Raw genomic sequence first — 15,571 nt, 5'->3', positions numbered from 1 at the left:
CCTGTATTGTTTTTGAATGTGTTCCCAAGCATACCTACACACGTTTTCTTATGTCTACCAAAGGTATTAGGCAAATAAATTAGACCAGAAAATAAATGTCATATTATAAAATGTCATATTATATTGTACATAAAGGAGTATGTATTTGTACTCATCATGTATGATGCCTGGTACTCCCCTTTAGGCCAGTATGGGATCCCCAGACCCTGGTACTTCCCCTTCACCAAGTCCTACTGGTGTGGAGAGAAACAAGGGAAGAATATACAAGAAAGAAAGGAAGGAAACGCAGAAGGTAGATTTAAAAAAGAAAATCTGCTTACTGCACTTTTAAAAAAAAAATGGATTTAACATTTTTTTTTTTTATTGGCTGATTTTGATTTGAGATATTTCAGATGCTAATTGTGTCTGGTTTCGTCCTCAGCTGTGTGCATCGAAGAGGAGCCGTCTCACATCGAGCCTGGTGTTTACATCAAGAACCTAGTGAAGATATATAGCCACGGCAACAAGCTGGCTGTGGACGGGTTGACCCTGGGTTTCTACGAGGGGCAGATCACCTCCTTCCTGGGGCACAACGGAGCCGGCAAGACCACCACCATGTAAGGCCTAGGATCAAAGAGCGTAGTCTTGGGGGGGCGTTTCTTTAAAACCTGCATCCAATCCCCTCGATCCCTTACATAACTAGACCAATCATATGCTTCAATGTGCCACGGTCCACAGAGCTGTGGCAGGACGGCTTATGGGGTTTCTACACCTTTTATCAATCTAGACATTTTAAACAGCTGAAATGAATTTGTGTGTAAGGGCAATCTTTTGTTTGGATCGTTATTAACGTTGGGACAGATACAAATAAAACATATTGACATGTTGAACATGGCTGTGTGTTCTGATAGGTCCATCCTGACGGGTCTGTTCCCGCCCACCTCTGGCACCGCCTACATCCTGGGCAAGGACATCCGCTCGGAGCTCAGTGCCATCAGACAGAACCTGGGCGTCTGCCCGCAGCACAACGTTCTCTTCAGCATGTAAGTCATCGCTACTGTACCATGACTGTTACACATGCTCACTGGGGTTGACCGTTTTAGTCCTTCACTAGTTCAAGTAAAACATAATGACTAGTAGTTTCAAACTCAAGTTAATTTGCATGATACGATTGTAGCTGTTTATGACTGACTGTATCTGTTTCTTGCCCTCGTGTCTTCCTCCTCTTCCTCCTCTTCCTTCTCCTCCTCTGTCCCAGGCTGACGGTGGAGGAGCACATCTGGTTCTATGCCCGTCTGAAGGGTCTGTCTGAGGAGAAGGTGAAGGCTGAGATGGAGCAGATCGTCAACGACATCGGCCTGCCTCACAAACGCCAGTGTCGTAGCAACACGCTGTCCGGTAAGTGGCTCTCCTTCCTGTCGATATAACAACTATATCAGCTGTTGTTAAAAATAGTAGTATTGCTGAGAATAATTGAAGCTGATCGACCCTGTTTGTTTTGGTCTCAGGGGGCATGCAGAGGAAGCTGTCAGTGGCATTGGCGTTCGTTGGAGGGTCAAAGGTCGTGATCCTGGATGAACCCACTGCTGGAGTCGACCCCTACGCACGCCGGGGCATTTGGGACCTGCTTCTGAAGTATCGTGCAGGTAACAAACTGTACATTTCATTTTTACTATTTCCCCTGTGCTGGAGGAGTGAGACTGTCATTATGCAAACAATTGCTCTGAAACAAATGTGTATGGAAAACAGGCAAATGATTGTGTAAATAGGCTAACGGCTAGCTTTATATCCAATCTAATGTCCTCCTCTTGGTTCTTCACACCCTCCCCTGGTTCTCTCTGCCCCCCTCAATCGCACCCTCTCCCCACCTCTTGCTCCCCCCCCTCTTTCCTCATCACCCCTCAGGCCGCACCATCATCCTCTCAACTCACCACATGGACGAGGCGGACATCTTGGGCGACCGCATCGCCATCATCTCCCACGGCAAGCTGTGCTGCGTGGGCTCCTCCCTGTTCCTGAAGACCCAGCTGGGGACGGGCTACTACCTGACCCTGGTGAAGAGAGACTTCGACCTGACCCTCAACTCCTGTAGGAACTCCTCCAGCAGCAGCTCTGTCTCCTACAGCAAGAAGGTGGGCCTCCCTCAGCCGCAACCTCAGGCCCTCACAGTCCTAAAGGTAGATTGAAATACATCCGGGATGAAGGGACGAAAATCCCCCAGATCCCGACACCTCCCGACACATATAAACTGCGGTGCTCACGTTTAAAGGTAGATTTAAAGACATCACAGTTGTGAGAAATGGCAGAAATTGAGCTCTTCTCACAGCTAGACTGCCCTGATCTTTAAGTCACATAATAACCAAGTCAATCGCCCTGTGCCAGACAAAGATAAATGCACCTTTTGCTAAAGATTTTTTTTTATCTCAGTTAGACTAACCAGTGTTGTTTTTCTCTCTGCAGGGGGACAGTGTTTCTGAGAGCAGCTCTGATGCTGGACTGGGTAGTGAACCTGAGAGTGAAGCCACCACTATTGGTAAGTCAGAACAATGCCTTACGAGCACACCTTGATCCCTACAAAAGGGTTGTTTTATTGTACCCTTTTCATTTTGATCAGAAAGGAACAATAAACGATCATTTAAACCGTTTGGTACTCGTCCTTTTCTGGATAACAATAACGTGATGACGACGATGACTATGATGCTGGCGATAATGACTCTGACGATAATCCTTTTGATCCTTATCTCCTCCTCACAGACGTAACCATGATCTCCAATGTGATCTTCAAGCACGTCCCCGCTGCCAGGCTGGTTGAGGACCTGGGCCATGAACTCACCTACGTTCTGCCCTACGAGGCGGCCAAAGGTGGAGCCTTCGTGGAGCTCTTCCATGAGATCGACGACCGCCTGTCTGACCTCGGCATCTCCAGCTACGGCATCTCAGACACCACCCTGGAAGAGGTACGGCAAATAACCAAGCAGTTGGATTTTACACATTTGTTTTTCAAATATTTATATGCTACATTCTTGTAATTGAGTTATTGTGCATGTATGTTGATTTTGGTTCTTTTATTTAAAAAAAAAACGTATTTATAATACATTTTTGTAGATTTTCCTGAAAGTAGCAGAGGACAGTGGAGTGGACGCTGCTGAACTTCCCAACTCTGGTGAGACATTATCATACTACCCCATTGAAACCCATTTATAGCAAATACTTAATTTCCGTTACTCGTTATTATTCCGTGACTCAACCTCCTCTGTGTCGCCTTTCATTCAGATGGCACCATCCCGGCTCGTAGGCACCGCAGACACGCGTTCGGAGACCACCAGAGCTGCCTGAAACCCTTCACCGAGGACGACGCTTTCGACTTCAACGACTCAGAAGGTGACCCATGTACCATTTATTACCCATGAACCATCACTTCACTCCTCTCACGTTCCATTGGAACGAAGCGCTCTTCGTTTTGCCGTTAATTCACTAAAAGGATCTCATCTCATTTTAAAGCATCATATTTGTGCATTTGGTCCTTGAACACGGTCGTCACTATTTCCCACAGCCACAAAGTCATAAACCCTGCCTATTTCTACAATTTTTCTTCTTAAAATATGATTTTAAACCTAACCCTCACTTTAATCACACAAACACACCTTATGCCTAACCCTAACCTTAAATGAAAGATGTTATTCATTTTTACAATATAGCAATTTTCACGATATTTTGACTTTGTGGCTGTGGTAACTAGTGGAAACCCTCGAACACTTGAGGCTCATTCCCTTTCTACTCTTCCTGCCCCAGAATCTCGTGAGACGGACTGGCTGGGAGGCTCGGATGGTAAAGGCTCGTATCAGGTCAAAGGCTGGCGTCTGATTAGACAGCAGTTTGTGGCGTTGATATGGAAACGCTTCCTGTATGCCCGGCGCTCCAGGAAAGGCTTCTTCGCTCAGGTAAACTGGACTCATTCGGGCATTACAGATAAAATCAAAGTTGATCAAAGTTGTTAAGTGTTACATTTTAATTCATCATCATTACATGATCTAGCAATGGTGCAACAGGTACATTGACCTCTCTGCATCTATTGTACTGTGCAAGTTTATACCATATTTTTACTGGCATTGTGGGTAATTGTTTACCTTGGAACCTCCTCATTTGGTAGCGAAGTAGATCTTCAACGTCAAATATCAGTTCCTGTTGTAAACTGTGTTGTCCTGTGTTGGTTTCAGATCGTGCTTCCTGCTGTGTTTGTGTGCATCGCCCTCGTCTTCAGTCTCATCGTCCCTCCGTTTGGAAAGTACCCCAGCCTGGAGCTGGAGCCTGGCATGTATGAAGAACAGTTCACCTTCATCAGGTACGACCAACGCTAACTTTATGGAGCGATGTTAGTGCCAACAGAATGTTTATTTTGTTTTCATATATCTTTGAATATGTAGATACGCATTCACTCAGTTATTTCAACCGAGGTTAGAAAGCCTGGAAATCAAAGATCAAAAATCAAAGTATAGTGTTTGTTACGTTGAGAAATGATGTTATGTAAACGTATACAATGAAGGTCACCCATTGGGTTGTAAGAAGTAGTGCCGTGTCTGTTTCCGTGACGATGGTACAATATTATCTCGTTGCAGCAACGACGCCCCTGAGGATGCAGACACTAACAAGCTGCTGGGTGCCCTGACAAACTACGATGGCTTTGGTTCACTCTGTAACTCACCGTAAGTCTGACCCCCCCCCCCTACTAACCAAGTACAGTGAGGCTAAACTACAGTATCGATATTCACTGGTTGTAAAAGAGTTGATAGTTAAATACTTGTCGCTTTGAAGAGTGATTATAACTCTTTCTCTCTCTCTCTCTCTCTCTCTCTCTCTACCTCTCTCTCTCTCTCTCTCTCTACCTCTCTCTCTCTACCTCTACCTCTACCTCTCTCTCTCTCTCTACCTCTCTCTCTCTCTCTCTCTCTACCTCTCTCAACAGTCATGCTCCTTGTAACACGTTGGATGAGGAGTGGGCCATTCCTGAGGTACCGGAGAGTGTGAGGGACATCTTTATGAATGGCAACTGGAGTATGGAAAACCCCTCTCCTCTCTGTGAGTGCAGCTGTGAAGGACGCAAGAAGATGCTACCTGAATGCCCAGCGGGAGCTGGTGGTCTTCCTCCCCCACAGGTACACACACATAAGAAAACACACACGCACACACACACACACACACACAGAAATGCAGATAATGTAGTATCCACAAAAGTTTAATCTCGTTCTTTCTTTCTCTTCAGGTGAAAATCAGTGACCAAGGTACCCTGCAAAATCTGACTGGCAGAAATATCTCAGATTACCTGGTCAAAACCTATGCTCAGATTATCGGGAAAAGGTATAATTGATAGTATTATTTTACTACAAATGTAGATGTTTATTTTAATGCTCCATTTGATTTCAATGAAAAAGGAGGTGGAACATTATGTTAATACTGTACATGGTGTCTTTTCACAGTTTGAAGAACAAAATCTCGGTCAATGAATTCAGGTAAACTGGCAGGCGTCAATCTCTCAATGCTAAATACACTGTAGGTCTTTAGAACGTGCCATAGGCATCAGTAGTGGTCTGAGAACATTCTGTACCACGTTATTCAATAATATGCCATTGTGTTTTTTTTATGCAGATATGGTGGATTCTCATTGGGCGCTAGGAACACTCAGCTCCTCCCACCAGGTGATGATATTGATCAGGCCATCTCTGAGATCAGACGACGCTTCCACCTGGAAAGAGTAAGCCTTACCATTACATACTAAATATCCCCTATACTTACCCTGGAACAATGCCACTGTAATATACTGTGCAGTATTATCAACATAGAAATAGAATTGCTAGAATGGACGTTCAAGTCCAGGTTCTGTTTTGCGTGTAACGGCGGCCATTTTGAGTGTACTCATGACTGTGCCACTCAAATGATCAGGGTCTGAGGGGCTTTGTCCCTTCTAACAATTCAATTTCTATGATTACCAATACTTGCTATTTGTTTAAATGTTGGCATTTAATGTTGTTAGGGTTAGGTTGCGTAATTAACTGGTTCTTGCGGTCTTTCTCTGTATAGGGCACTGCTGCTGACCGTTTCCTTGCCAGCTTATCCAGTTTTATCCAGGGACTGGACACTAAGAACAACGTCAAGGTTAGTTTAGTGCTTTGGTGCAAATTTTCCACACTCGTATAAATGTAGGGTTCAACTGCAGGTATTTTGTTGCAGAATTTAGATTGCACAGTGATTCATTTAATCACATGTTGAACTTCGTTCCTGCTTGTACTGTGGGAACATTGTTTGAGACCCAACACAGTAGATTTCTATGCTTACACAGCTGAAAAGCTTTTAAAATTGCTACGGCTGCACTTTGACCTTTAATAAGCAGGTTCAGACCGACGGAAATGCCATGACCAGGAAATGAGACTTGAGGAACGAAGAGGAAACGCTCACACTGTTTTTCAGGGAACTTGAACGATGTTGATTATATCCAGACCAAAGACCTTTTGTTCTAGAACCTAAAGTCACTCATCATCACTTCCGTTATTCTACCAAGAAGCGGAAGATGAGGCCTTTGGGCGCTTAGTCACTTTTCGCATTTATCGCTTCCGTCATTTTTAAGACCTCACAAAAACACTTCTTCCTTCCTCTTGTTTTAATAGCTCCTCCCTCCTAACCTCTGTCCTGTAACCTCTGACCCCATCCAGATCTGGTTCAACAACAAGGGGTGGCACAGCATCGGGTCTTTCCTGAACGTGATGAACAACGGAATCCTGCGCGCCAGCCTGCCCGCCGGCCAGGACTCCAGCAAGTACGGCATCCGTGCCTTCAACCACCCACTCAACCTCACCAAGGAGCAACTGTCCCAGGTCGCACTGTAAGTACCTAGCCGACAACTCATATTCTTCCATGAAATACATTTCCCATCTATCAATAACATGGATTGCTAGAAATCTACAGTATGACCTTGCACCTCCTTATAGTAATTGAAAGGTCGCTAGTTCGAATCGCAGAGCCGACAAGGTGTAAAATCTGTTGGTGGGCCCTTGAGCAAGGCACTTGATCCTAATTGCTCAATGGAGGGGTGAATCAGAGAGAGAGTTGGGATACGCAAAAAAAAACACATTTCCAAATCACACATGCATATAATACACACTGTGTGTGAAATAGAACAAATATAAGTACCTACCTAATTACTAATGAATTATTTTATTTTTTTATTAAAAAAGCATGGCAGCACTTTACTTAAAGCATCCAGGCATACTGCTTTCTAACCTGTTCTATGTATGACTCTTTTCCCTCTGCGTGCTCCCTCTAGGATGACCACCTCTGTGGACGTGCTGGTGTCCATCTGCGTGATCTTCGCCATGTCTTTCGTCCCGGCCAGCTTCGTAGTCTTCCTCATTCAGGAGAGAGTCAACAAGGCCAAACACATGCAGTTCATCAGTGGGGTGCAGCCCTTCCTCTATTGGCTGTCCAACTTCATCTGGGACATGGTAAGGCTTCTCATACTCTTAGGAAGAAAAAAAAAAGAACCTTTAAGGGTTCTTCGGCTGTCCCCATAGGAAAACCATTTAAAGAACCCTTTTTGGTTCCATGTAGAACCCTTTCCACAGAGGGTTCTACATGGAACCCAAAATGTTTCTACCTAGAACAGTGGAGGCTGCTGAGCGGAGGACGGCTCATAATAATGGCTGGAGTGGAGTCAATGGAATGGTATCAAAAATGTTGTTTCCATGTGATTGATGCCATTCCATTGACTCCCTTCCAGACATTATTATGAGCCGTCCTCCTCTCAGCAGCCTCCACTGGCCTAGAACCAAAAAGGGTTCTACCCGGAACCAAAAGGCTTCTCCTACGGCGACAGCCAGAGAATTGTAAGTTCTAAGAGTGTAGAGAGGTCAATGTGGATGTACAGTATACCATATACATTAGTTTACAGTGACTAGTGAACGTACACCCCATGTAGATGTCATTTGACATCAGCATAATGTAAAGACTGTACACTTTCAATAACTGTATATTAGACTTTATACAAATGACTTGAGACACCATCTTCTCCGTTGTTTGAAGTAAACTCATTGGAAAAGCTCTGTATCTGGACTGTACGCAGCATGTTCCTTTGCCCTGAAAGGGTGCGTGACTGTATGAGAAAGTCCTGAATGTCCTGCCCTCTTCCTGTATATGTTCCAGTGTAACTACATCGTCCCTGCTACTCTGGTCATTATCATCTTCATCTGCTTCCAACAAGACGCCTACGTCTCCTCCACCAACCTGCCTGTACTGGCTCTGCTGCTGCTGCTCTATGGGTGAGGGACACACACATACACACACACACACACACACACACAGAGGTACACACATGCAGAAACACACCACACGCAGAAACACACACCACACACAGAGGCACACAGATGCAGAAACACACACCACACGCAGAAGCACACACAAACACACGCAGAAAACGTGCAGGCACATATGTCGCACACTCAGATATGTCGCAGACAAGCCACGTCACTCACCATATGTCCTAGCGATGCAAGGCTGCGTCGATATATACGATTGGGAGTCACAGCGTACCTGTTCTAACTTCCTTTTTGATGTCTGTCCCTAGGTGGTCCATCACACCCCTGATGTACCCGGCGTCCTTCTTCTTTAAGATCCCCAGCACGGCCTACGTGGTGCTCACCTCCGTCAACATCCTCATCGGCATCAACGGCAGCGTCTCCACCTTCGTCCTCGAGCTCTTCGGCAGCAACGTGCGTACAACAAGGCTTCATAGGGCTTCTTAAGACTTCATGGACATTAATAGGGCGTCATATGGCTTCATTAGACGTCATAGGGACTTAAGAGGGCTTCATATGGCTTCGTTAGACTTCATAGTGACTTATAGGGCTTAATGAGACTTCATAGAACTTGCGAAAGTCATTAGGTGGACCCATACTGCAGAAATCAAAGATCTCGGTGGAAATGCTTTTTATCCGTGTGACATACTGTTTCAATTCAGCACATAATTTATTACAACATTTAAAGGGAATTGAATTAAATGGGGACTTTAGAAATGAAGGTGACAGTTTGACTGATTGGGTGTTGTTCTACTATGTGACAACAGGAGATCGGAGGGATCAACGACATCCTGAAGAACGTGTTCCTGATCTTCCCTCACTTCTGTCTGGGCCGAGGCCTCATCGACATGGTGAAGAACCAGGCCATGGCCGACGCTCTGGAGAGGTTTGGTAAGTAGGCTCAGGTCATAGGTCATAGGTCGTTTATTACGTTAGGACAAAAATGTAATGTCAAGTTTGTGATTTAATGTTTTTTAAATTATTATTATTGTTAATTTGTCAATGCTGTGCTTCTGTTTCTTGACAATCATCTGTTCCTTCCATTGGTTCAAGGTGAGAACCGGTTCCGTTCCCCTCTGGCGTGGGACATGGTGGGCAAGAATCTGTTCGCCATGGCTGTGCAGGGCGTGGTCTTCTTCACTATCACCGTGCTCATCCAATACCGCTTCTGTATCAAGGCCAGGTAGGCGTGGCCTTGCATTTAATTGGACAGATTAACTCTTTTGTTGTGTCCTTTATCCACTTTCTATTTAAAAAATAATACAAATCAAAATTGTCAAGTCAGTAAAACATTTTGTATTCATAATGATCTGCTGTAAATATCCTCCCTGATCTGATTGGTTGTCTCAGATCTTTGCGCACCGACCAGAAACCTATCGGTGAGGAGGATGAAGACGTGGCAAGAGAGAGGCAAAGGATTATGGGAGGAGGGGGACAGTCTGACATTCTGGAACTCAAGCAGCTGACCAAGGTGTACAATAGAAAACAGAAACCAGCAGTGGATCGTCTTTGTGTGGGAATTCCTCCAGGAGAGGTGAGCTGGCTCTGCTACCACTGTACAGCATAGATAGGGACTGGAGTTTTCCCTGGCCACATGACCTGACCTGCTCATTAGCCTCCATTAGATTAGTTTTCCTGGTCACATGACCATTAGACTCCACTAGACTAGTTTTCCTGGTCACATGACCTCACCTGATCATTGGTCTTCAATAGACTAGCTTTACTGGTCAGGTCAGATGGTCAGTAAAAGTTTCTGGCCCTGCCCATAGATTCTCCCCTTTCCATATCCTGTTGGTGGTTCAGTCCAGTGAAACTCTTCTCTCTCCTCTCTCTCTCTCTAGTGTTTTGGTCTGCTTGGAGTCAACGGAGCAGGAAAGACGAGCACCTTCAAGATGCTGACTGGAGACTCAATAGTCACGAGTGGAGAAGCTTACCTGGCGGGAAAGAGGTGAGAAGGATAGTAAAGACAATTAAACAAGCTGAACAAATTGTCATTATGGGATTTATGCAGTACACAGGTGCCGTATTTTATAGTATATCTTAATGGTTAAATGCATGATTGATTATAGCCTCTAAGACCTTGTTCACACGGAAGCTTCCATGACCGTTGTGCATCGCAATAGTCTTGAAATACGTACTGTGAACGGAGTCTTAAATAGTTTGGAGGTGTGTGCTGTTGTGACTGACAGTGTGCGTTCTCTGTGTGGCCTGTCAGTGTGTTGACGGAGATAAACGAGGTGCACCAGAACATGGGCTACTGCCCTCAGTTTGATGCTATCAATGACCTGCTGACTGGCAGGGAGCACCTTGAGTTCTACGCCATCCTGAGGGGGGTTCCCGAGAAGGAAGTGTGTGAGGTGAGTGTGTTATCCTCTTGACAAAAAAATAACATTCTTACAACCGTGACATTTTGTGCCCTGTCAAAGGACAGGTAACTTATGTTATGCTCTTTATTTGGAGACCTTGTTGTTGGTCCATTTTAAGGACATGTTTTTGTTTTATGGGACGGGTTGTTGTTTTAAGGGACGGGTTGTTGTTTTAAGGGACGGGTTGTTGTTTTAAGGGACGGGTTGTTGTTTTATGGGACGGGTTGTTGTTTTATGGGACGGGTTGTTGTTTTAAGGGACGGGTTGTTGTTTTAAGGGACGGGTTGTTGTGACGGGTTGTTGTTTTAAGGGACGGGTTGTTGTTTTAAGGGACAGGTTGTTGTTTTATGGGACGGGTTGTTGTTTTAAGGGACGGGTTGTTGTTTTAAGGGACGGGTTGTTGTTTTAAGGGACGGGTTGTTGTTTTAAGGACGGGTTGTTGTTTTAAGGGACGGGTTGTTTTAAGGACAGGTTGTTTCGGTTTACTTCCTGAATTGACTGAAGTAAGATGCGATTGACCCCAGCCCTGGTGGGCTATAGTATGTAATCTTGTTTGTCTAATCATGTCTTTGGCACCTCTCTCTCTCGCTCTCTCTCTCTGTCTCTCTCTCTCTGGTCCAGGTGGCAGAGTGGGGCATCCGTAAACTAGGCCTGATCAAGTATGTGGACAAGGCAGCAGGGAGCTACAGTGGAGGGAACATGAGGAAACTCTCCACGGCCATGGCACTGATCGGTGGTCCCCCAGTGGTCTTCCTGGTGAGTAGGCCTACTTTATGAGCCTTTTAACTAACTAATCATTTGTTCATATACCCAAACATGGTTATAATGTTATTCAGTCATGGTACGTTACAGTATAGCAATGTGTGTGAACTGGACCAACCTTTTAAGTTCAAGTTCAATACCTATTACAGTATCTAGGGCCCAGAGTTTTTCCTGATCACGTCATGGTCAGTTGGAAAAACTCCCAGCCCAACCTAGAACCTAGAAACCAATCTCTCCATTGAGGATGTCAACAATAGACCAGGCGCTAGAGGATGTTGTTTCCTACACCAACTTGTTCCTGGGCCTAGTCTGACCAGGCTGTGGTGTTGTTCTTCTCTGTGACTGACAGGACGAGCCCACCACTGGTATGGACCCCAAGGCCAGACGGGCTCTGTGGAACTGCATTCTCAGTATCGTCAAGGAGGGGCGATCGGTGGTTCTCACCTCGCACAGTATGGAGGAGTGTGAGGCCCTGTGTACGCGGATGGCCATCATGGTCAATGGGAGGTTCCGCTGCCTGGGCAGCGTACAGCACTTAAAGAACAGGTAAGAACAGAGAGAGGGAGAGATGGGATGTTCAGTAGTGAATCACTACATTGGTGAAGAAGCACTGTGGCCATTTTGGATCAACATTGAGCTAACGCTAATCATCCCTATGCGTTTCCTCATTCAGATTTGGGGATGGCTACACCATCATCCTCCGGGTGGCAGGACCAGACCCGGACCTGAGGCCGGTGATGGAGTTTATTGAGAAGGAGCTTCCAGGCAGCACTCTGAAGGAGAAGCACAGGAACATGCTGCAGTATCAGCTGTCCTCCTCCAAAACCTCCCTGGCACGCATCTTCAGCATCCTGGCCAAGAACAAGGAGTGGCTGCACATTGAGGACTACTCCGTTTCCCAGACAACTCTAGACCAAGTAAGCACTGAGGCTGGTTGAAGACATTGTCGTAGACCATTTTGATTATCGTAGCAATTACTATTTTATTATATATAATTTTTTATTGAAATAAAGTTGTTTTTTGAAGGGGTCTTGCATAGGTTTAGATGAAATGAGTGTTTCATTGCCAATACAAAATAGAACAATAAAAATAAACATTTAAACCAAAATACAAATTAAACAACCGTTGCTTGCATAGCACATTGATTAATCCGGTCCATGTGTGTTCTCTTGTCTTCAGGTGTTTGTCAATTTCGCCAAGGACCAAAGTGACGAGGACCACTTAAAAGACATTTCCGTGCACAAGCGAGAGGCGGTGGCAGTGGACATTACTCAGCTCAAGTCTTTCCTCACCGACGAGAAGGCCAGGGAGAGCTGTGTGTGAATCCAAGGCTGAAGTGGAACTCTATTCCCTGCGTAGTGCGCTACCTTCGACCAGAGCCTGGTCAAACAAGTGCGCTATGTAGGGTATAGGGTGCCGTTTTGGATGAACCCTGTGTCTGTTCCTATCCCTCTCCCAGATGAACTGCTGAGGCCCCTGTAGACGGGTCATTCTGGAGAGGAGGGTTTTCTACTTTATTGTAGCGGTCTTTTAATTCTTTCTCAGTGGGCTGCCCAGCGTTAGCGTTCTTTGTAGGGCGACACGAGAACAAGCGGCAAAAGTTCAACACTGAAACTCAATGCAATTCAATGCAAATCAATGCAAATCAATAAAGATTATACAATCCTCATGAAGTGTTCTCCGAGGAACAGCCTTGTGCCCCTCGCTAGCTAGATTGAATAGACTTGAATATACTTTAAAGTTGTACCCCAGGCAGAGCATGAAGGGTTCTCAGTTTCTGTGTGCTCACTCGACCAGGACCTTCGACACGCTCGACAATGTAAAAAGAAGTTCCAATCAACTCGCTCACTGCCAACCGACAGTCACTTTGATTCAACGTCTATTTTCTCTCCCTCGCTTTGTTACCACGAAAAGTAATTTTTTTTTATGAACTGGAAGAACAAGAATCAATTTCAACGACAGTCCAATCCCAAATAAAAGACATTTTGAATACAGTATATTGATCAATTTAGTTTTGCATCTGAAAAAATGGAACCTAATGGTGTTTGTTGTATTTTTTTATATATTTTTTAAAGATGACTGTTTTGTCGTTGTTGTCATGACGCCCAGCACAGTGCCTGCAATCATGGTGGAGATAATGTTAACACTCCAAAAGAGAGGCCATGGAATGTTCTGGAATGACGAAGCAAAAAGGCCGGAGCTTCTTTAGAACCCTGAAGGGATGTCAGAGAGACCTTATTGTCAGATTACTGCTTTAAATGTACTGTCCTATGGCAGTGAGGCGTCAATTTCTGTACCTCTGTATGTGAATGTGCAGTCTAATAATGACAAAGGTTGTTTATGAGCTAACAATCATCCGTCTGACATTTGTGACAGGTTTTCTGAAGTGTGAGGATGGAACTACATTTCATGCTTTCTAATAGCGGACAACCTACTGGGTTTTTCCCCCCAGCAGGCTTCAAGATTCTGTGTTAAAAAGCGATATTACTAACATGACCACGGGAGAAATGGGACTGCGTATTCATTTTTTTCTTCATGTTCATTTATATATGTATTGTGAAGTGACAGGAGAACAGACGTTGATGAGATATATCTGCAATGTAGAATATATATATATATATATGAATATATATATATATATATATATATATATGAATATGTGTCGTTCAGTAAACACTGTCACCAGTGCCAAAACGTTGAGTCAACGTTATGTTGAGGTTGAGTCAGGATGGCGGGCGACTTATTTGTACACTTTTACTTGTCTTTTTCCTTGAACAGCTGACTTCCTGTAGTTCAGCCACCATCTTTGGAGTTTTTCGCCGAGCACGTGGCTACACATGGAGGCTGGGTCTCACGTGTTGCTCACAAACGATCCTATCATCATTGTACTTTCTGTTGCCGTTGCCACGGTCCTTCTTGTGCATTATTATTCCTGACCATAACCCCAAATGTACACCTCCCTCTTCTGTAACTCCCGGTGTTGTATTTACTGACACACAACACTTCTGCCATAGTTACACCAGCCGTCTGCCATATTAACATACAGACTTAGGGCCAAACAAACACGATAAAAGGTAACAGTCGAATTGAGAGGGACCAGACCAATAAAGTGCCACTGTTTTGGTTGCGTTACGATGAATACTACGTTCACGCGGACAGAATAGCTGATGACACAAAGATATGATGTGGACACCTTCTAGCACTTTATAGAAGTTTTCTATGTAATCTAATCTACACAGTACAGGATTTACACTGGAATAGCCCCAGATTTCAGAAGACACACCTGAAACTACAATGCATTTTGTTTGTTCCACGACAAAAAGAAAAAGAAGAAAAAAACAATTGAGGAAAAAGTGTCCGACAGTACCGTGGTAGTTATTTTCTTGTGTTTGAATATTATATGTTTACATTTGAAGTATTAAAAATGATGTTTGTGTCTGTTTTTTGTTGTTGTGTACAGTACTTATTTACATGAATAAAAATTGTTACATTTTGAAGATAGTAGTTTGTCCGCTTTCTTTAAATCTTAACAATGATCTTGTCTTCATCACGATCAAGTCTGGATATCTTTAAGGTAAAGTGTTTTCCAAATCCTTTCTAAAAAATACATCGCTTATATTTTACCCTTATTTCTACAATAACTCAAGTCAAACAACTTCATGTTAACAGGTGGCACCATTTTTGCTGTTTACATGTCAACTTTTCCCTTCTATCAAAGATGATAGATATACTGACAAGATACATGTCTCACCCTAACAGCAGGCTGTCTAGCCGCGGCAGCGGATGTAAAGCCACAACACATACACATTGTTTCGGCAGCAGACTGATTGATAATGTCAAAAGCTGCACTGAAGTCAAACAAAACAGTGATAATCTGCTGCATCTAATCACCAGTTTGTGATCGTTTTTGTATCTCAAGTTTACCTTTCCGTTAGTCAGCACCTCTAAATATTTTTGGGTGTGCTTTTCATGCTTTTCATTTCATGACTATCTGCTGGCGTATTACCCTGCCTTACATTATCTCCTATCAATCACACGTCATAGATTGCATCAGGTAGGTAGGTAATAGGAGAGCGGAAGAGGAAGAAGAGAGAGAGGCCCAACTCGACGGAAAATCTGTCT

At 44.3% G+C, this 15,571-nt stretch overlaps 1 protein-coding gene across 2 annotated transcripts in view; it reads left to right on the top strand.

The window, feature by feature from the left end:
- Positions 1–14,946, top strand: part of LOC115137374 (phospholipid-transporting ATPase ABCA1-like) — a 41,204-nt gene extending 26,258 nt beyond the window's left edge. Inside the window, exons 18-48 of one of the 2 annotated variants that reach the window (XM_029673673.2) lie at positions 185–292; positions 422–596; positions 891–1,022; positions 1,238–1,377; positions 1,488–1,625; positions 1,885–2,111; positions 2,440–2,512; positions 2,734–2,936; positions 3,085–3,142; positions 3,253–3,360; positions 3,772–3,920; positions 4,197–4,321; positions 4,596–4,682; positions 4,943–5,132; positions 5,240–5,334; positions 5,454–5,486; positions 5,623–5,728; positions 6,055–6,129; positions 6,684–6,853; positions 7,295–7,472; positions 8,170–8,285; positions 8,591–8,735; positions 9,089–9,212; positions 9,375–9,504; positions 9,672–9,855; positions 10,163–10,269; positions 10,537–10,678; positions 11,309–11,443; positions 11,799–11,995; positions 12,123–12,366; positions 12,629–14,946. In XM_029673673.2, coding sequence (XP_029529533.2) covers positions 185–292; positions 422–596; positions 891–1,022; positions 1,238–1,377; positions 1,488–1,625; positions 1,885–2,111; positions 2,440–2,512; positions 2,734–2,936; positions 3,085–3,142; positions 3,253–3,360; positions 3,772–3,920; positions 4,197–4,321; positions 4,596–4,682; positions 4,943–5,132; positions 5,240–5,334; positions 5,454–5,486; positions 5,623–5,728; positions 6,055–6,129; positions 6,684–6,853; positions 7,295–7,472; positions 8,170–8,285; positions 8,591–8,735; positions 9,089–9,212; positions 9,375–9,504; positions 9,672–9,855; positions 10,163–10,269; positions 10,537–10,678; positions 11,309–11,443; positions 11,799–11,995; positions 12,123–12,366; positions 12,629–12,772 — 4,238 coding nt within the window. In that variant the 3' untranslated portion in view covers positions 12,773–14,946. Of the gene's footprint in view, positions 1–184; positions 293–421; positions 597–890; positions 1,023–1,237; positions 1,378–1,487; positions 1,626–1,884; positions 2,157–2,439; positions 2,513–2,733; positions 2,937–3,084; positions 3,143–3,252; positions 3,361–3,771; positions 3,921–4,196; positions 4,322–4,595; positions 4,683–4,942; positions 5,133–5,239; positions 5,335–5,453; positions 5,487–5,622; positions 5,729–6,054; positions 6,130–6,683; positions 6,854–7,294; positions 7,473–8,169; positions 8,286–8,590; positions 8,736–9,088; positions 9,213–9,374; positions 9,505–9,671; positions 9,856–10,162; positions 10,270–10,536; positions 10,679–11,308; positions 11,444–11,798; positions 11,996–12,122; positions 12,367–12,628 lie in introns of both variants that reach the window. The other variant, XM_029673671.2, reaches the window with a different exon arrangement.
- The last annotated feature ends 625 nt before the right edge of the window (positions 14,947–15,571 follow it).

Source organism: Oncorhynchus nerka, linkage group LG11, assembly GCF_034236695.1.
Source record: "Oncorhynchus nerka isolate Pitt River linkage group LG11, Oner_Uvic_2.0, whole genome shotgun sequence".
In the NCBI taxonomy this organism is placed as follows: Eukaryota; Metazoa; Chordata; class Actinopteri; order Salmoniformes; family Salmonidae; genus Oncorhynchus; species Oncorhynchus nerka.
Note: the sequence above shows the minus strand (reverse complement) of the source record. Positions and strands in the feature narration are given on the sequence as shown.